General features: G+C 39.4%; 1 protein-coding gene across 1 annotated transcript; it reads left to right on the top strand.

The window, feature by feature from the left end:
• Positions 1 to 11,864: 11,864 nt before the first annotated feature.
• On the top strand, positions 11,865 to 12,288 carry LOC133951362 (uncharacterized protein C14orf132; the record flags this gene model as incomplete). Its single annotated transcript, XM_062385267.1, is given in 1 exon segment — positions 11,865 to 12,288. A coding segment is annotated over 1 exon segment (225 nt), but the record flags the coding sequence as incomplete, so codon positions are not given.
• Between the last annotated feature and the right edge of the window lie 9,627 nt (positions 12,289 to 21,915).

The raw sequence follows: 21,915 nt of genomic DNA, 5'->3' as shown, positions 1-21,915 counted from the left end.
TGTTTAACATGCACAGCTAATTTGATCCATCACGAGTAGCTCCAAAAGTGAATCCTAAACAGATTGTATTTTTCTCTCAGTGTGATAGCTGCAATTATGTATAGTAAAATTACCATACAATGTGTTTGCATTTTAAGGCCAACCGTGTACTTTAGGTGAAATACTATTGTTTTTTACAAAGCCATTTATATATAAATATATTTGTATATATATATATATATATATATATATATTTTTTATTTTTATCAAATGTACTTGCCGTTGCATTTATATAGTCATCCAAAATGTCCTGCACATGTAAAGATAAAGTATATACAGAACATAGACTGTATATAAAGTGGGACGACTCTTCCTCCTACAATGCAGAAATAAAGCCAGGGCACTTCCTGGATACAAACGCTGACATGCTGCACGATATTTGGAGCCAGATTCTGAACAGTAGCCATCAGGGGATAGAGCCACGGTGTCAAGGTGCCAACGTGACATGCAATCGTGATTAAGTCTCAGCTGTCAATCATGATGTTTCACCTCATCATATAGCATCAAATAACTACTTAAAACCAAACTTACTGGAAACTGGAAGACTTGAATATACATCAGTACGATAAGAATTACCTATTATAACAGAAACCATCAGTGAGAAAAATGTATTTGGCTTTTTAGTTTTGGCCTATGTAACATCCGATAACATGGAGGATGTGGAGTTTATGACCTATACTGCAGTCAGCCACCAGGAGGTGATCGAGATTCTTTGGCTTCACTTTCAGGGATCAATCCTGTCATCCATCTTTATACACAGTCTTGTAGGTGTGAACACCAAAGCTCCTCCATTGATCACGAGTGTGAGCACTGACATGAAGCTTTCTGGGTAATTTTGCAGGACAAACCCTGACGTCATACGAGGTGGAACGTGTGTTTATTAACTCTGTATTGTAGAAAATGTTAATTCTCAGTGTTTGTTCAGCACAATAGAGCTGGGATAAAGACACTGAAAAGGTGACAAGGTCATTACTCTGCTGAACACATTAAGCATAAAGAGGGATGAGTCACCCATGGCACGCAAAATATGAACTCTGCAAAGCTTTATTAATTCAGGATAGATCACATGACAGATTAAACACTTTATTACACACACACACACACACACACACACACACACACACACACAGCATTCATGATGGTTTAACACACATAGCCTTTATTATACCCTGTCACAAATTGCAAGTGTTTCATCCCCGTCTGTACTCACCACTATCAGATAATGAAAAAATGCTCTGCTTAAAAAATAATAACTGCACATCTGTGGTTACACTCATGGGTAAAACAGAAAAAAGCCCAAATTCATATTTCCCAAATCATAAAACAACAACAAACAATACAAACAAACTCCAGTGAAACAGTTGATACAATAAGGTCAAGTGTGACGTGACCCTGTGTGGAATATCACGACCGTCCCTCATTATGTGTTTCCTGTACGTCCTTTCTTTCTGTTACTGACAACTAATCCTAAAATATTTGTAGGTAGCAAGCTTCTAAAACAAAAAAAACTATGAACTTGGTCGCACTGCATCTTGTGGAAAAGCTTTTAGGGTGTTTTTTCACCAATTTCACATGTAAGCAACATATTAATATATTATGAATTTCAAAGGTCAGTGAATAAGCAAGTAATTCTGCAACTGAAAGCACACGAACAATAACCCAAGCACCTGAGTCGGCAATTGCTCGCACAACATGGGCAAACAAGGATGTGCGTGCAGAGATGACAGACAGACACAATGCTTTCTCAGCATAGGCTACAGTTTCCAGATAATGCTCTGTTATGCTCTGCTAGACAGACACACCAGCTCCATTACTGTGACATGAAGAGGTGAGAGCTGACCTGTGTTTTATGAAACTTTGCTTCTATGTTTTCCCCCACAAAAGGACAATCTCCTTTTATAAACCAGGCAACAGACTCACACACAGTCCCTGTGAATTTGTATTTATTGTTGAGAATGTCCATCCATCCGTCATCTACAACTCTTTCCTTTGAGGGTTGTGATGAGGCTGAAGCTAATCCCAGCTGCCTTTATAGGTGAGAAGGGGGGTACAACATGGACAGGTTGCCAGTGTATTGCAGGACTAAGATCTAAAGTTATGATCATAAAGCTATAACTTTAATATTAGGGAGTTGAACTTCCAGGCGCTCTGCTATCTTTATGACTTACTTTCTATAGGGTCTTATTCATAATGCCAATCTTTACTTATTTAGGCGTGCAGGTTTGTATTTCAGTGGCATAGTCCTCCTTCCCAGCTCCGGATTGAAACTTCCAATTTAAACACAAGAAACAATTCAGCATGGGAAACAGAATTAGTGAGTTATTCTCTCATCTCATCGATGTCAGTCTTAATGGTTACGGTCAATGTGGAAGAATGCCGATGAAGCATTTCCTCCTGCCACTAATTATGGGTATTAAGTACAACATTACTACAACTACATTATTACATGGTTTGCAGTAATCAAAGCTGCAATACTATACAAGCACTTGGAGGAGATTATCCTAATCCTCAAAAAAAAGAAAATAAACGAATGTTTAATTGCGATAGAGATAATACTGTATTGCCATGCTGTCTCAGAAAGTGAATTACTATTTACTATTACTACTTAGTTGTATTTTCAAATTTACAGCGTAAGAAATGTCTTTAAATGTACAATTAAATACACTTTTACTCCCACAATGCACGTCTGTGTAATGAGGTAACAGGTTAGTCGGGCTCGTGTTATATTAAGAGCAGTTTTCTGTTGGACATAGTGTTTGAAGGAGTCCCTTCAAGTTTGAATCTGATGTGTCGATAGAAACATGAAATCAATGTATTCAGATTAGTCCCAAAGTGGATGTGTGTCACTAACATAACAAATGTGCAATTGTGTCCATCCACATTTGTGTGTGTTTGTGTGTGTGTGTGTGTGTGTGTGTGTGGGTGTGTGAAAGTGAGGTGTTCTGTGAAATCTGGATGAGGTCCTTTAATGATGTCAGTGAATGCGGTTCTTCCCTCGTCTGTCAGTCTCTGTCGCCTCCAGCAAAACTGAGCAAAGATTCAATCAGCCATGACAACAAGTTCTCTCTTTTTCCCTCTTTATCTTTCTCTCTCTCTCTATTTCTTTCTCTTTCCCACACTTATATTTCTCCCATCTCTCGTTCTCCATCTTCCATTGTTCCTCTCCTTTCTTTCTTCTTCTCTTTTTTCCTTCTCACCCTCCTTACTTGTCATGAATTCAGTGAGCTCTGGTTTCCTCTGTTCCAACAGCAGCGTTTGTCTTTCAGCACTCAGCTCAATAACCTGGAAATTATTATAATCTGCGACTTACTTTTTGATTTAGTTTTTCTGGTCCATTAAATTGAATTCAATCACATATGCTGTTATTCCAAACCAAGACTGTCTGCCAGCAGGAGACAGCATCTGCTGGTCTTTTGAAAAAGGGAAGATTCAATTAACTAATTTAAATATGATTTGAGGTTACAATCAAGATTTGGGTCTTTTTTAAGTCTCATTGAAAAGTTCTTAAAACTAAGTTTAATTTAATTTAAATCTAAAGTCAAGAGATGCCATGGCCATTTCAATAATTATGTGATTCAAAGTTATGAAGTTAGAAAAACTTCACAGCAGAACAAACTGAATGAATATCTCTGCCAGGGCCCAACAGCTTCATTAAAATCAATCATGATCCAACCTATCTCACAATGTTTAAGAAAGTGGAAAAAACATAAAAACTGGATCGCCCCCTGATCCGGATCTGAACCGCAAAGTAATGCATTCTTCCCTGACCCACACCACATCCTTAATGCCACTGTTCTTCGTCATAATAAACCAAATGTATCATATTAAGCCAAACCACTGATGATACTCAACAACAAAAAAAAGCAAAATTTAAATGTTAATTGCATTTTAAGATGAGCACATCCGAGCTGCAGGGGGCTTCAGTGATGCTGAGTTTCAGTGATAAGATCTGACTGTGGCATGAAGGAGGAAGATTTAGTCACATTAGCCCTGTGAGTCTGTGGATATCAACTGCTTCACTCCTTTGGTCCTAAATAATGTTTCATCCACTACTGAGCTCCTCAGCATTGGGTGAAAGTCAAGGTCAAACTTTTTCATGATGAACTGATATGATTTCGCTCTCAGGTTAAATACATTGTGTGAGCCCGGGTCTGTATAACCGCATCACATGGTCAAAATTGTCCTTGTTATTCTTTGAGTTACAACAATGCAACAAAAACAGACAAGCAAAAATCTCTTCTTCACCTTAACATCATGTATCTCTTCTTATTTCATTATTTCCTTTCCCATCATCACTTCCTCTCTGTCTCGCCCAGTGTTTCTCCCACTCTGGCAGATGTTTCGGAGAGAAGAGGAACAGCTGGCTGCTGCAGGGCTGTTTATTCACCTCCTCATTTCTCTCTCTGCTGTCCCTCCCCTTCTTTTCTTTTATCTGTATTTTCTTACAAAGCGGTCGCAGATGGAGACCAACATTTCACGTTTGGAAATGCTTTGTTTAGAATTTAAAGTGAAATATAAACTTTAAAGACTTTATGAACCATAATTTTACTGGATACACATACACAAACAAGCAACACATGTACCTGTGCATATGGAGCAGAGACAGACAACAAATGTGCAAACACACACACAGACACACACAGATATACAGAGCAAGACTACACACGTGCTTCCTCCCCCTCAGCCCCCACAGGACACACACTCGCAGATGGGCACAGGAAACAGTAGCATATGCCCACTCAATATACACAAAAGTTGTGTTGTGCACTCAGTATGTCACATGCACCAAAGGTTTATAATTTTCTGAGATTTGGAGGATTGAAGCTGCGTTTGTTCGTCTCTGATCCCACCAGACCTGCAGCACTGCACGCTATATATACCAGGATGTCCTGTCTGGCGGTACTATGGGAAAATACAATGGATGGATTAATGGGAGGAATCCATGCAGAGGGAGAGGGGTAAAATTGGCGATGATGTAGAAAATAAATTTCGAGAGCTGCCACAATGAGGACATACAGGTGCAGCAGGGGCATAATGGAATGGTGGCGTGTGAACAGATGGGCATAGAGAGTAGTCAAAGTAAAAGGTAGAAGCCGGACAAGCAGGTGGCCCAGTCAGCGTTTGATTTAAAATCTGAGCAACATGAGGGAACAGGTGAGACATGGAGGGAGGAATCAGAGACAAGGCATACAAATGGAGAGAGAGACACAAAGAGGACAATGGGAGAACCCTTACCCTCCTCCAAGGCCCACAATTCCCTTAAAGTGAATCAAGCAGAATGACATTTCACAAACTCAAAGATATCAGTTACGTAAATATGCCAAAGATTTTCATAAAGATCCATGAATTACTCTGGTAAAATTGTGAAAATGTTCAAAAACGCCCTATTTCACAATGTTAAAGATTAAATGGGTTCCTCTCTGACCTATACCTATACTCTGTCTACATCCTTCATAGACATTTCATGGAAATCTGTTCCTATGTTTTTGTGTAATTTTGTTAACAAAAAGACAAGCCGTGGAATGGACAATGGTGAAAAGATAATCTTCTTAGTGGAGGGGATTAGACATTACCGGGATAAAATCTGCTTTAGTTTTTAGAACAACTGAGCCCTATAATTATTCTATTAACTGAATTTTACTGAATTGTATTGTCCATTTTGAGTGCACAAGACTACTTTTATACAAGGAAATACAGTAGCCATACCAGAAACCTCACATAGTTCACAGTTATATCAAGGCATACATATCTATTCAAGATAAACCTTCTGTATAAACACAGCTCAGCTGAAGCCACGCAGCGGATCATCAACCAGTTTGAATGTAAGCTATTTTATATAGTTAACTTTTTGTGAAAGGCTGGTCAGTGAATTTGTGTTTCCATTCATCATGAGCAGTATATCTGCAAGAAACTTTTATTGTGAAAGGACACAAATGGAAGTGGTTGTTGTTTTTGACTAGATGTAGAAAAATAAACAACATGTCATCCTGGTTCAAGTCCACATTGTCTTATTTTATTATGAGCTCTCAGTAAAGGCGAATGAAACCCTCGGCCACATGAACATCAGAACACTTTGAATCTGCAACATACACACCTGGTGTGGCCAGTGTGACCCTGTGTAATAACCTGTGTCATTGCTGGATGGACTCACCTTTCTGTAGAAAGAAATCTGTCCAAAGTTGTCTGCCCTCCATTTGCCTTCTGAAGCGTGTGGCGAGAACTTAAACTTTTGTTTGCAGAGATGCGACAGATGACCTTAGGAACCCTCCACTATTTTTGGATACAGATTTCAGTCAATCAATTCGGCCAGTTTCAGCCATTTTCATTAAGTACCTAGAAATTAAAATAACAATATAATATTTTTTTTATCATTCAGGCCTTTTAAAGGTCCCCCTCCCCTCTGGGGCGTGGGAAGTCAGTTCCACTTTCCCCTGCCACTACGATGCCACTGGATACGGTTACACAAAATCTTTCGGATATTAGATTGTTTAAGTTTAAATCAACAAGCAAACAGAGATTCCATTACACAATGGTTATTGTTATGTAGACAGACTATATGTTGACACAGCTGTTTTGTCCCTTAGTCACACACAGAACAGGACGCTCACAAGCACAGAGACATGTTCTCTAATCCGTGCATATGCATTCACACATATGTACACTAATGCATGCTGGTAATATCCGTACAAGCACACACACACATCAGTGTCCATACATAGTCCATACACGCAAACATACTCAGGTGCATACCATATATACATGTGTGCATGCGTGTAAAGAACAAATGCTCCGGATTTCTGATATACAGTTTTCTCTGTTAACCCATTTTCCCCTGACCGAATAGAAGCATCGTTTGCCGGGGTTGTAACTGATAATTTTACATCATCAGTTTGGAAAATAAACTGTTATGTCCCCCCCCCCCCCATTCTAGACTATCCATCAGAAGCGTGATGTGTTGCTGTTATCACCCTTTTAATGTTTCCTTTTCTTTACATTTGTATTGCCAGCTTTAACAAGATTTGATCATACCATCATAACATCTTCTCAGCATGGGACTAGGTGTCCAGCTGAGCTGTTTCAAAGAAGAAAGCATGACAACTCTGTCATCTACACACACACACACACACACACACACACACACACACAGACACACACACAACGTGCGTTTGCAGTCTCAACTTACATAACTCAGCTAACTCCCACACACACAAACAGACGTCTTTACATCTTTAGACTCAGTCCCACAGCATAATCTTAAAATCTGTGTCACACACACACAAACACACACACATAGACACACACACATATACATACACACGTTTTCACAGGGCACTCTCATCACTTGGTTTCAGTGGGAGGGATCAGTCCCCTCCTCCTCTCTCTCTCTCTCTCTCTCTCTCTCTCTCTCTCTCTCGCTCTCTCTCTCTCCCCGTGTAGATGTGCTCAGTCTAAGTCAGAGTGCAGTACGGGACAGTGAGGAACTGATCTCTTTCTTCATACACAGCTGGCAGCAGGTACATCTCTCTGTCTCGCTCTGTTTTTATTGTTTTCCCCTTTGTCTCTCTTTACCTTCTCTCTATATATTTACTGTATATATTTTCATTCTCTCCATTCTGGTTTTCTATAGCTGAATGTATAGGGATGTTTTAGGAGTGAGTAACTCAGCTCTAATGTTGAAGTGACTGGAAACTTTGAAGGCTTCTGTGTCTCACATTCAGTCAGACTCTCTCTCCACATATATCGAATATATAATACATCAGTGTGTGAATAAAGTGTTGAACTGCAGTCGGACATTTGCCTCTTCGATTTTGTTGTGATGCTTGGGAGTGTTTTAGGAATGAACAACAGCAACAGATTTCTTGTTTCAACTCTGGCAAAAAAAAAATCTTTTGAAGTAAAATGTGTGAATCTAAAATATCCTTTATAACCATCTGAACAATCAAAATCTACTTTTGTTGATTTACCTGGTAGTGTTGTACCCGTTACAATACATCATTGTGTCATTATCCAGACTGACTGCTCCATCACCAACTTCAGGTGGACTGAACCATAGCTTCTGGTTTCAGCTTTCTGTAACTCTAATAATATGTTTTTTAAATGTTAGTGCCTACACCTCTTGGAACACATGTACAACAGTGAGCCTTAAACTGAGTAAAGCTTGAACAGTGGGTGCATGAATGGATTAAAGAATCAGCAGAATATTGGCTATTCTTATAACTACAACTTTTCTTCAGAAATGTTATGATTGTTGATTTAGTTTCTAAGTCACTGGTTGACTGGGGTTCTGAAAATTGTCATTGTCACCATATTGTATTGGATATATTACGCATTTAAACATGAAAATCATTATTGGGTCGTCATAGACCAGAGAGCTGTCAGCTCCTTATATAACTGCAAATTTAGTCTGAATGAACAGATTAAATGAAAGTGACTATGAGAATGCACTGTGTGCGTATCTGTGTGTGTGTGTGTGTGTGTGTGTGTGTGTGTGTGTGTGTGTGTGTGTGTGTGGGTGAGCATTCATGTTCGTTTGTTTGGAATCGTTCTGGTCCCCACCACTCATTTGATGTTGTATCTCTGAGCTGGACTTAGGCAAGGAAAAAGAAAGTCGGTGTGCAGACGTGTATCTAATGTCTAACTGTGGTATGTAATTAATTTATTCAAGCAATGTCTTCCTCTTTATAGAACATCATTAATCACTAATTTCATCCAGACCTGTTAAGTCAGGGAGTGAAAACAGAATACAAGTAACAGCCGAGGTCAAAGAAAAAACATGGCAGCCAGTGTAGAAAGCAGCAGATTTAAGAAGACTGAAAATCAAAGTTAGCACTTAAACACCTCATCATTTCACGAAAAAGGGAGGACGAGACAGTTCCCCAAAAGTCGCCGCCTGGTGGCTGGATGCAGTATAGGTCTCTCTCATGTTAGCAAATGGGGATTTGGACAAAACCCCAAAACTCTAAATGGTGGAGTAATTTTTTGCTTAAATGGGGTGAAACATCAGGATTGACAGCTGAGAACTGATCGCAATAGTCAAGCCCTCAATATCGAGACCTCAATGCTACGACTCCACACCACGATCAGTACTGCACTCTGGCTCCAAATTAAATACAAGCGCATTATTCCATTACCTGCATCTGTGATGTTCAACCGGAACGAAGACGATATGTGTCGTAGAGTCTATTGTTTAACGCTCTATTCAAAAGGGAGTTGCTCTTCATGTGCAGAGCAGAAGCTTTGACTACCATAGTTATCAGTAACCTGCCTGATTACCACTAAGGTACGTTCAGAGCTCATTGCCACTTTGAGTACAGAGCTGCAGCATGCCACGGTTATTGTGATGACACGTGCACATGCTCGAGCTCACTGTTGTTTTGCTTGATGACCTTTCTGTGGGTTTTGCTCGCAGAATGAGACACGGCTCCAGGCCAGAGACTTTTTAATGAGAAGGTGAACAAGTGCAGCAGTCCTGCTGCTGGAAAAATGTTTTGTCTTCAGTTTGGATCATAGGTTATTAATGTGGGTCAGTCGCATGTTCAGGAACAGACAAACATACGCCTGTCCCGCTCCTTCCCCCATGAAAAACCTTAAGAGGCAGTTTTAATTAAATATACATATTACGTGGCTGATGTGAGAGCTCGCATAAATTATGCTGCTGGATGTTAATGGTCTCAACATTTTAGCCTTTTTTTCACTTCTGATGAGAAGGAACACAGACACATGTTGGTCTCACCGGATGAGATGAGACAGTTGTGCATGAATAATGATGCATAATGGAAATCATCATCATACTTTACATCAGTGGGATTTGATATACAGGGTCTTGAATCTATAGCTTCATGGTTGTTATAATAAGAACAATGAGCACTAACAGATCTTTAACAGTGTTTTTCTTAAACAGCGAAGTATGAGTATTTCCTTAGTGAGAACTTGCCCTGAAGTCACGTCTGCTATTTGGGAGCAGAGTCAGGGTGGATGAGGACACGAGACAACCCAGAGTTCGGGGTCAAACTGAACCTGACGCTTTAGAGCATCCCAGAACCACAATTGACGGGGAAAAAAATCTATTTACAATCCCGGGGGTATGACCCTGAGTTCAGTTATGCTGAGGCAGAGTCGGAAACTCATATTAATCTGCTGAAAGTTCATTCCCCCACACGTTCACAAATGAGATGACTCATGTGATTATTTCACAAATCTGAATCAACACACACATAAGTTACAGTTTTGGAACTCCCTATTGCAATGGCAGGGAACTGAATTTGAACACAGCAAAATATGTGAGTTATTGAGTATAGGAGATTAAACTAAATCTAATATCTGCATTAATAAACTGTCAATCACATAATGGGGCTTAAAGATACGGTTACACCCGCGAGTTAAGGGGTCAAACTCCTTCGAGCCTTTCAGATGTCAGATTTAAAGCTTGAATTTTTAAAGGCCACACTGTGCAGTCTGTGTTTGCACGTACATAAGAGTGTGAGTCAGCCCGTGTGCTTGTGTTATTGTCTTCTTTCAAAGTGTGTCGAGGAACTAGTGTAAAAACGTAGAGTCGGCTATATTCAGCTCACACACCTGAGTGCCCAAACCCTGTGTCTGCAGTACAGCTGTTACACCTACAGAACAAAGAGCTGGAGGCAACGCATGCAACTAAAACATGTGCGTGTGACCGTGAAAGAAATGGAGTGTGTGCATATATATACTGTATATATAATTTAATTTGAGACATTTTTAATTTTTAATTACCAAATGTGGCTCAATGTATATTTGTTGCATCTCCTGTTTGTTTGACTGGGTCCTACGGAAGGCCTGCAGCGACAAACACCTCCAGCTGTGACAAAAAGTGAGATCCATCCATCGTTTTGTTGTCCCGCTCTCACATCATTGCGTGTGTCTGTCTCTGTCTCTTTTCGTCTATATATATATATATATATATATGTGTGTGCGACATGTGTCAGACTCTGTTTATCCGTCTGAGATTCAATCCCTTTGAGATGCTGATTCCAGTGCACTGTACAGTACAGCTGTCCTTGGACCAGACACAGCTGTGGGGTTAACAGAACATGTCATTGTTTACTCATCATGAGACGTTAAGGGCTGAATCCATTCGATTTGTATTCATTTGAAACATCTGACGATCCTTCTGCAGCTGATTTAATCTGATCAATCAGTTATCTTCTCATTCAAAAGGAGGCACCTGAATTATACCACTCTCTACAGCAAATGAAAATCTGGACACATAATTAAGATAAATGATTGAAAATGTATGAAAAAATTATAACTTTGCCTCAAATATCTGCAAACTATGATAACCTATATAAACCATTTAGTTAATATTGTGGATTTTACATATTTAATTGATGGATATTTGCCTTTTGCTATTTCCAAATTAAATTTAAGATTTTTCGACATATTTTGAATCCAATGTCAAACATGTACCCAATAAAAATTTGTATCAGTCAAGGTTTCAAAGACAAGGTGGTTGTGTTTATTTTTAAGAAATTATTGATTGCATATGATTGATATTTCTGGTTTTAAAAAATCACTGTTTACGAACACAGTATAATTTCTCTAAAAATGCAAACGTTTTTTGCATTTTAAAATAAGAATTCATCAAAATTCTTTAGCATCTAATTTCTTAAAATGTACTTTGTTGCCTTCCTGTACAATCTATTCCGACAATTTAAACTTTCTGTCTTGCAGTAATCAAACAAATTGCGTGCTCCGTAATGTCCAATGTTCTTTGATTTTGCATTACAAATATAATTTGACAGACTTTTATCTAAACCCTCCCTTTCCTGTTCCTTTCCTCTGTCCCTCTGTCCTGACAGCATTTCCCTGCTGTGAGCGGGGCCTTCATGGATTCTCCGTACAATGGCAACACGTCCCTGCAGACGTCTACCTCCAACCTCAACGCCAGCTACTCTCGACCCTCAGAAGCAGAGGATGACGGGAAAGTGTCCAGCGACACCATTTGGCTCTGGATCGCCGTGCTGGCAACTATCGGCAACATAGTGGTGGTGGCCGTGGTTTGTGCCTGTGCCTTCTGACAGCATGGGAGAGCAGAGCAGAAATACTGCTGCTGTGTTGGAACATTGGAAACCTTTAAATGTATATCCTCGGAAATGATGTAATATAGCCTTAAACTGGATTTAAACTGATGACCATGGATTTTTTAAAGGTCACGCTTATGATACAAATATTCAACTTGAATTTCAAAAGAGGACACAAAACACATTTATTTATTCAAAAGAGGTCATCAAGTCAAATATTGGCCTGAGCCTAAATCTCAAACCGACCAAACAACAACACTCTCTGATACCATACATGTAAATACTAACGCTATACCCAGCAAGAACTCACCATGTTGGATTCCCACAGTTTAAAGATGATCCTGCTCCTGCCACTTTGGGCAGGTTGTCACTGCAGTAAATCAAATTTCACTAATTCACTTCATAGTTTTTCAGCTTTGGATTTCAACCTATAACCTTTCGATGACGAGCCTTATACAATCACAATAACCCAAAACGTGTTAGATGAACCTTTGGATGAAACGTTATTTAGGTTCAGCCACACTTAGTGGGTGATTTGTTTTATCAGCTTTCAAATACATTAACACTATTATTATTATTTTAATGAGAATTAGTCCCAGAGCTAAGTACCAAATGTATTCAATTTGGATCCCAAACGTGATAACATCATAGTTCTCTGCTCGCCAATGGTCAGTTGGTTATGCAAGCCAAGCTGGTGTTATGTAAACCCATTCAGTCCCAGTTACACCACAGGCTCAGCCGAGGTCGGCTTCAGAAGAACAGGGATTTGACGAGATCATAGTTTGATCTCTTACAGGGATCAGAGGCCAGAAAGAGATCCACAGTGGTGGCTGCGCATGATTTAGTTGTTTGAACGCTCAGAGGTCTGAACGCAGTGACACAGAGTGTCAAGAGGATGCTCGATCAAAGCGCTGAACTCTAACCCGTGCTGTCTTTACTATTATTTTCTCTTCGGTTCTTTTCATTTTTACATTTTCAGCATCCAGTGTTTTTACTAGAGTAAATCGGAAAACTTGAAATGAGGAACTGACCCCTGCGAAGCCTTGCTCCATTTAGTTACGGTTGCTGTGTCTGCTTAGCTTAGAAAGTGCAGCTGTTTTAGACAGGTGGCCAACATTCAGATTTGGCGTACACATTTTATTTTGGCTATATTTTCACATGGTTCAGTCAAACTTTGCAATAGGAAACTGGAGCGTAACATGTGTTTAATGTCCAGTTTAACCGATTTGGACATTTGCTTTCAGACGTGCGGCTCCTCCGGGTTATGTCTCCAAACCTCAAGGTTTGCAGTTCATGTCTGAAAGAAGCTTTTGTCTGTTACACGGTACACAGCCTCTGTGTACAGCCTCAGCCTCACTGGGGTGAGCCTCTCACTTGCAGGCAGGCACAAAGAGTTGCTAAAAGGGTGCAATAATGGAAACTGTTTGCACCGGTTCATTTAGAAAGAGCAGTGGTCATTTACTCACTCACCCATTGAGATTTGCCAATGTAGCATGAGCTAAAGATTTCTAATATCAAAAAATAAATGCTGTATGATTGGCTCCTTGGCCTTGTACTGCTTGATGTTAGTGGAGCTCTGTGCTGTACTTTTAGCTCCTTCAGGTTCAGATACATGCAGTGGCTTCCAGCATGGCCTTCCCCAGCTAGACCAAAACCTTATACCTAGACTCAAAGAGGATCCTACCACACCCAGATGTATCTTGGCAGTAGAGGTTTACCTTTCCCATCCTCCCCCTTAAATTCCACCTCAACCTCCTCCTTTACATCATCGTCCCCTCTCCCTACCTCACCTGCAGAGACCACAGCCCACATTGAGTCACAGCCCTTCAAAATCAATGGTATCTCTTAGTTTCACATTCCCCAGCATGCTTATTCAACATTTGAGGGAAATGAATCCTGACAGAATGCTATGATTGGACAATTGCTGTTTTTTATGATGGAGTAAATCATAAACTCCATCATAAAAAACAGCAAAACTGACTTATGACTTTCCCATGCCGTGTTGATGCCGTTACTTGATGCTCCAGCAAGTTCTAGTCTCCTCTGTGTCCATGAACATCCACACTAATAGGTTACCATGAAGAAACCATGACAGCCCTCAAACACCCCAGCGGGAAACAAACTCCTCTCAGAGAGGAGCAGGGCTCTGCAGGGGTTGAGCAGTGATTTTTTTAAATTAACAAGCGATGGTCACAGAGAATAATTTCTGTCAGGGTTACTTACTTACCCCCCCCCCCCCCCCCCCTTTAAGAATAAATACATCGTTAAGAAGGGTAGTGCCGTTTGCTTTCAGCTTCCTTCAAATCACTTAGTCGTCAGAGAGGAGATACAATTCCATGCAGGTCATAGAGAAGAGGCTTGTCTGTTCAAAAGTGATGCAACCGTAACTGCTCATGTGTCTTTATCATTTGCATGGTTGTTAGGCAATACATCCGTTAGAGGGCAGCGCAGAGTCGAGAGTGTGTCTTCGTGAAATAACATTATATAGTATTTTCTTAACAACTCAAAGTCTCTATTCAAAAGGTTTCACAATTGTTGAAATTTCTACTTCACGATCTCCCATTGAACTACTACGTTTAGTCCATTTTGTGAGTATCCACACGCCTTTAGAAGACGTGCCCGTATACAAAATTAAGTTAGAGAAAAAAAAAAAAGTCATTTTAACCCAAAACGCAAGTCACCCTCGTCATAAAACGACATGAAACGACTAAAATTATTATCATCAAATCATTTGATCGCAAAATACTTGTATGTATTTTCTAGAGAGCCAATGTCAACATTTTTCATCAGGTCAACTAGTACCATGTGTAGATTAGGGGATTCTTTTATTAGCTGAATCTAATCAAAATCAAAGTAGTCTGTTTGTAGTTTTATACTTTCTGATCCTATTCTTCCTGCCTCACAGGACTTGTCCACAGTCTTCCACTGCACATTTAAGTGTTCATACACTTGCATGTGTTTGCACATGCATATCACTATCACCCAGTCGAGATTCATCCTATCTGAACTGCGTCACCGTTCTGTCAGTCCTCTGCAGCGTAATGAGCTGTAACGTGCCTCTCGTTCTCCCGACTCGAGCTTCCAGTCCAGTTTTCCTTCCACCATCTCCTTCGCTTGATGTCCCGGAGGGGAAAAGTGTCCCTGATGGCTATCATTGTGGTCAGAGCAAGATCACATCACTGCGGTTAACTTTATTAGGAAATTATTTTGCGGAAATAACTTCAGCCGTCGGAAGCAAAGATGGAGCCTAAACGTGCTGACAGAAATGAGTGGAGAAGAGAACGAACAAAAATTAGTCATCTGAGATAAAGAGACACAGAGTGACACATGAAGTGAAAAAAAAAAGAATATCCGGGAGATAGAGGGAAGATAATGAGGCAGCGAATGCTCATTTTCATCTCTGCCATTAAGCATTTACCCACAAGGAAAGCGACATTGTTTAAGGCTGAGGAAATGAGAGGAAAGAAGAGAGAGATGAGAGGAAGGAAGGAGGTGTGAGAAGGATGATATTTGACAGCAATACTTACAAGTATGATGGAAATAATAGAAGTAATAGTCGTCAGAATCAGAATAAGTGGGAATGAATAGGTTTTAAAGTAACAAACAACTGAATACATTTGTTGCAGTGACAATGTATTGGATAACCGTAACAATGATTGGATATATAGGCCACTCAAACATACATCACATGTTCACCACAGTTTCACTCCAGACAGAATGTGTTTGTGGTCGTTGTTTGGTCGGTACAGGCTCAGGTGTCCAGTGTTCACCACCACCACTACCCTTTGTCCTATCAGCAGCCAGCCTCTGCGGAAGCATGGACCAATGTCTGTGATCCTATAAGCTTCTGGAACTGACTCAATGGACGCCATGAAAAAATGACAGCATGGACACTTTGGTTTCTGGTATTGTGGACAGAACAATCTATGCCAATCTCGGACAAGGCAGTTCTTTAAATCCCATTCATCTTGCTGCTGATAAGACCTGCAGGCAAAGTCACACAGAAGTGAAGGTAAAATCTCCAACTGCAGACTCGTATCAGTCTGTCCCAGTAACCTCAGCTACTCAGCCACAAGGTGAGGATGACACTTGTGTTGTGCCGAGACCTCATGTAGGCGACGTTTGCATTCAGTCGTAAAACAAGTTTCTTGCTTCAATTCACAAATGTCAGCTGTGTATTTTTCATGTTCACATTTCTTTCTCCTCTAACAAAAGGCTTGTTATCAGTGTAACTGCAGCATCGCCCAGTGACAGTGATGACCAAGTCTGCAGCAAACATTACTCACTGCTTAAAATATGAGTTTCAACAAGATACCATGCAGGAAGATATTTTTAGTCCAATGCATGAATCTGAACGAAAATTCAGATAATCGTGCTTAAATTTAATGGGAGAAATAAAAGCAAAAGCTACAGTAGATAAATAAATCAACAGTATCATGCATTTTGTGCATTCTGAGTGGAATCAAGACTTTGCATAATGAATCTTTTAAGCTATTAAAGGTCTCCACACTATATGCCATGGTAATTAAAGAACTAAAGCTTTTTTCTTTGTTGTTAAAGATAAAGTGTCTTGCTAAATGAAGACCAAAGAACTTTAAAGTGCTGAAGTAAAAATCCTCTTCACTGGACATGAACCCAAGATGGCAGCATCTAGCTAACTAAATGATCCAGCAAACTGAAGTGACGGGGGTTCATCTCTTCCACGCTTACATTATAACCTACAACTCGACTCTAAGTTTGCTGAACCAAGAAGAATACGTATTAATCTCATTTTTTGCCCCATTAGCTTCTTATCAGGTGAAGAGCAAAACATGAATGCTTAAAAAGCTTATTGTACACCGTTCTCTGGTTCTGTAGTGTGTCATGTTGCGCCTTCTGTTCTTGTCCTCCCGTCTCTTTGTCTGTTATCTCCCACATTCCCTCCTTTCATGCACGTGAAGCACCAGACCGTGAAGGCCACATTGTGTAATCCCTCCACAACCCCCCCCCCTGCCGCCCCACACACACACCATCTTTCATCTCTGTAATCTTGTTTTTCCCTCATTCTTTCTTACTCATCATTTATCAATTACTCAATAAATTATGAATACCAATGGCATTGCAGTTTTAGCCATAAAGCCAGAACATTGGGTTTAATAGTAAGTAGACAGCTTCAGCAGATTCTGTTTAAACAGAAAAATATATTCAATTTACTTTCAGTGATCTATTTATTAGTTTTTAGACCATGAGAAGAATGACTTGAGTCAAGATCATAAAACAATTAAACAGGGATAACGATACATAACTCTCTATGTTGAAAATAATTTAAACTTCTGCTTTAGGAGATTGCATAAGCATTGCAAATTTTAACCTGTTCACAACATTTTTAATTAAGGGAGAGTCATAAGGTGAAACTGATAAACCTGAGAATCCATCACATAACAGTGGTGAGAAATAATATGTTATTTGAAGATGGAGCCAAGGGGAAGCATATACAGAGGAAATAAAATGGGATCTAAAATAGAACCTTGAGGAAGAACGCAATTTACAGTATAGTATAATGTGATCACTGTCCTGTCTTCATTTTAGAAAAATATGCAAAAAAATATTTTTGGCAGACCCACAAACTGTCCTTGTTTGACAGTGTTATTGTTTAGCTTTTTTTTTGTTGAGGTTTGAAATTGATTGTTGTTTTAAACGTTTTTTTCTGCTTCTGCACATAGATCCTCCTCATTGATCTTCATTAAGGAGAAGCACTGAATGCAACAGCCAGGAGAAATGACAATAACACTGGGCTGTTTGCCAGAAAAGTAAACTGTGGAGCTACATTGCAACACTGACTCCATTCTGCTCTGGATGAGAAGAAAAAAGTGGGGATGCAGGTGTAATCTGGATGAGGATATTCTAAATATTGATACCAAATGGATTTGTGTGGAGAGACTCTTGACTCTTGACCTTGTAAAAACTGCTAGGTGGTGACGTGATGATCCCTTGCAGGATGAGAAAAGAGGAAAGTAGCATCTCATTAAATCAATCCAATATATGGTTGCACGTGTACTCTGATTCAACAGCCCTGATGTTAAAGATCACTTCTCCCTTGAAACATCCAGTATCAGAGTGGTAATAAGTCAAATAACACTTTGATATTTTTTGCCCTTCTGACTAGGATATTTTGGGACTAGCTTTGTTGGGTGGAAGATGTTTCTTCATTAACAAATCTGCAAAAATACTTATTTTTCTCCGTCTGGATCTGGACAATACAGGAATGACAGAATGATAATTGTACAGAACGTTTTAATGCAAAGCTTGTCTCTAATTTGATAGAAAACGCTAAACAATGATTTGTTTATCTCAAATGTCTTGACTTGATGAGGACAGGACAAGGTATTTGTACTTATGATCAGGTATTAGCTGTGGTTACTCAGAGGCTTCACTGTGAAGTGTACAGGCTAAAAAATGTAAAGTACCATGGTAGAGAAGAGTAAGTTGTCATAAAGCATCACACATTCATACATCAGATGATCAGAAAGGATACAACAGATGTAAAAAACATAATGAGAAATGTTTTAAAATGCAAACATATGACAGAAACACTATGACTGTAAACATCTGCAGCCCTGTGTGTTCAGCAGGAGTTTGTGAAACCACGTTATATGTTAACAGGCTACCATTGTAGCATTAGCGTATCTTAGCATTGTGTCCACCTCACTCCACATGCATGGTTACTGGATTGCTCTAATTCCCTGACTTGTCCTCCTTAATGGAGTTAATTGTTTAACTCCTCACATACATTTCAGTCATTTGCACTTGAGTAACACAAACTACATACTTAGATCTATTAGTTAATATAAATCAATGTGGCTTTATTTATTTATTTGTTTTTATTTGTTTCTATTTATTTACTTTTGTTAGTTATTCTTTACTCTTAACGGGAGTTGTGATATAACTTTCTACTGTATGACTCTCACCCTACATTCAATCCTCTGTAATATAACTTCATTAAATATTAAGAATGTGAGATGTTGTCTGCTGCATCAAGCTTTTTTTTTATTGTCAATATTCTTATAAAGTCTTTTTAGAATAGTACGGAATCTAATTAATATCTAAGTTATGTCGACTGTATATGACACAAATGCATTTTAAAAAGAAGAAATGTGTGCATTTAACACATTTTCGATTCTCACTTATATCTTCAAAAAGCTTTTACCACCGTACCATGTTCAACTGGCACAGCACAATAATCTACTTGAAGTTTGGGATCTGCTGTAAAAGTTCAGTTATATTAGTTTTAACATTCTGATTACACAACTTCAGTAGTATCTATAAATGTATACTTACTACTGTATAAAACGTATGTAATGCACTTACATTGGATGCAGGATGTCTGTAGTTGTAATGATGTGATCATGCTTAGGTTTTCTATTTTGTGTTAGCGTTAAGGGTTACTTAAGGTTTAGGTTTAGATTTGGGTTCAGATTATGGTTTCATTTTAATGTCAGGACCAGGGGTTAAGGGCTAGGTTTAGATTTAGGTTAGGGTTCAGGTTAAGGTAAAGGGTATTTGGGGGTTTGTAGTAGTTATAGTTAAGGTCACAGTAGGCCTCCAGGGAATGAACTCACTGAAGTGATGGTGACACAAACATGTGTTTGCTTGTGTGTGTGTGTGTGTGTGTGTGTGTGTGTGTGTGTGTGTTAGCACTACAGGCTATCCCAAACACTCCATCTGTCACCCTGTCAGGCTTGGTTGTCTTTGGGGAAAGAGAGTTCCGAAAACACACAGATGAAGGAAATCATGGAAACAAACAGACATACACACATACACGACCATGCTCACCATGCTCAAACACAAAATAGGAAAATCCTATATCATTTAACACATAAATACAAATTTATTGAAAGATCATTAGGTGAATTTTAGATTTAGATTGATGTGGTTAAAAGGGATGTTGAAAGAAAACAAGGAAAATAGATACACTGTTGCTAATCACCCTCAGGAGACAATCTGAGTCTAATCTAATCAATTCATTACTAGAAAATCCTGAAGTTATCTCTTTCTTAAAATAGATGGTTATTTCAACGTTATGCAAACCTGCATTCAAGGCAAAGCACAAATCTCAAAGAAAAACCAAAACCTTACGTCTTCTGGAAGGCAAATAAAAAAAAAGGCCTCTTCTATCGTGGGCTGCATCATCTGTTTGAGACAGTGATCATCGATGCATTACTCCATGTAATCCAGCTGAGGAGAGAGGACAGTAAACGAAAGGAGAAAAGGATTAATGAATGATAAACACAGACAACGAAGGACATAGAAAACAATTTCAAGATCGTTGTGGTAAGAGTATTTGACCTAGGCTTCCTGACCCAGCACACTAATCGGTATGGATAATGGATGGATTTATGGATATGTCATGTATTTTATGGAGTGAAAAGTGCACTAAATATATTTATAAATTAACTCTTCAATAGAACAAAGGCACAACAATAGAAAACAGTACAATAAGTCCTACACAACACACCTGTAGTGCTCCATCTGAGGTCTTCTGATACATGAGCCCGGTCTCACTCTGGGAGCGTCTTTTTGTCAAACCCCTTGGTGTCTTCTACAGAAGCACAAGGTAACCCTGAATTCTTATACTGATTAGCTATTTGTGTAATCTCTTGGACCCATGTAATAAGTCTGCATGTGATTAATGGTGTTTGCACATGTCTAACCCATTTGGTTAACTGGACCAACATAGTGAGCCAACTTGGTTTCATCCATGTTGGTTGTATCTGTTTCAACCAAAGTGGGCCTCAGATAAGATTCCCATTTTGGGACCTTACCCACTTGGTACCCATGTAGCCCAAGCAAATCCCATGTGGGGCCAACATATGCCTGTTGGATGGGTATACCAATCACATGAAACAATTAAAAAAAACTATTGAGATCATTCATCAGCACAATTAGTCGAACTGTCACTAAAATACTACTCAGAGGGCTTTTATTTTTAAAAGGGGAGAGGGGATCCCTATGCTTGCTGTCAGAGAGACACACGATTTCACTTGGGTATTCACTACGAACAGTGAGAAAAAGACTTCCAGTCGACCAGCAAAGAATCTATAAAGTGATTTTGAAGATTTTATTACAAAATTACATAACATTAATATTACAAAACATTTTAATAAAAGATGAGCCCCAGTTGGTTTTACATTTGAGCTAAGTGAAAGCCCGGCCGTGTCTCTTCCAGATGCAAGTGGGTACACACACACACACACACACACACACACACACACGCACACACACACACACACACACACTTATGTTTGAACTTCTCACTTAGTCATAATGCAGGGGTTCTCAAACTTTTGCAAGCTGGGCCCCCCCAAAGCTGGTTAGGGGTAAAGCAGCGCGGACACTGGCATAATGCACCACTGGCATAATGCATTCCCTAGCCCCTTTCCCTAACTTTAACCATCACTACTAGATGTCTAACCCTAACCTAAACTTAATTCAAATCCTAACCCCAAAACCAAATCTTAACCCCCAGCCAAAATGTCCACACTTTCCCGAAATGTCCTCATTCTAGGTTGCAGGTTTAACATGGTCCTCACAAAGACAGCTATACAAGATCCAACACACATAAACACACCGTTGTGTTTTCATTGAATAGCTGTGGCAGTCAGGCTGAAAGATGTCCATATATGGTGTGAGAGGGCCACAGAAGAACAACAACTCACAGTTTTTCTTGGCAAACTGTCACCTCACTTTTACCTTATAGCAGGTCAATGTCACTCTAACAGATATATCTGAGTGAAATCTGTGCACAAATGTCAATTGCTGAGGGGGTCAGATGACCTCATAATAC

Source organism: Platichthys flesus, chromosome 4 (assembly GCF_949316205.1).
Source record: "Platichthys flesus chromosome 4, fPlaFle2.1, whole genome shotgun sequence".
Classification (NCBI taxonomy): domain Eukaryota; kingdom Metazoa; phylum Chordata; class Actinopteri; order Pleuronectiformes; family Pleuronectidae; genus Platichthys; species Platichthys flesus.
Note: the sequence above shows the minus strand (reverse complement) of the source record. Positions and strands in the feature narration are given on the sequence as shown.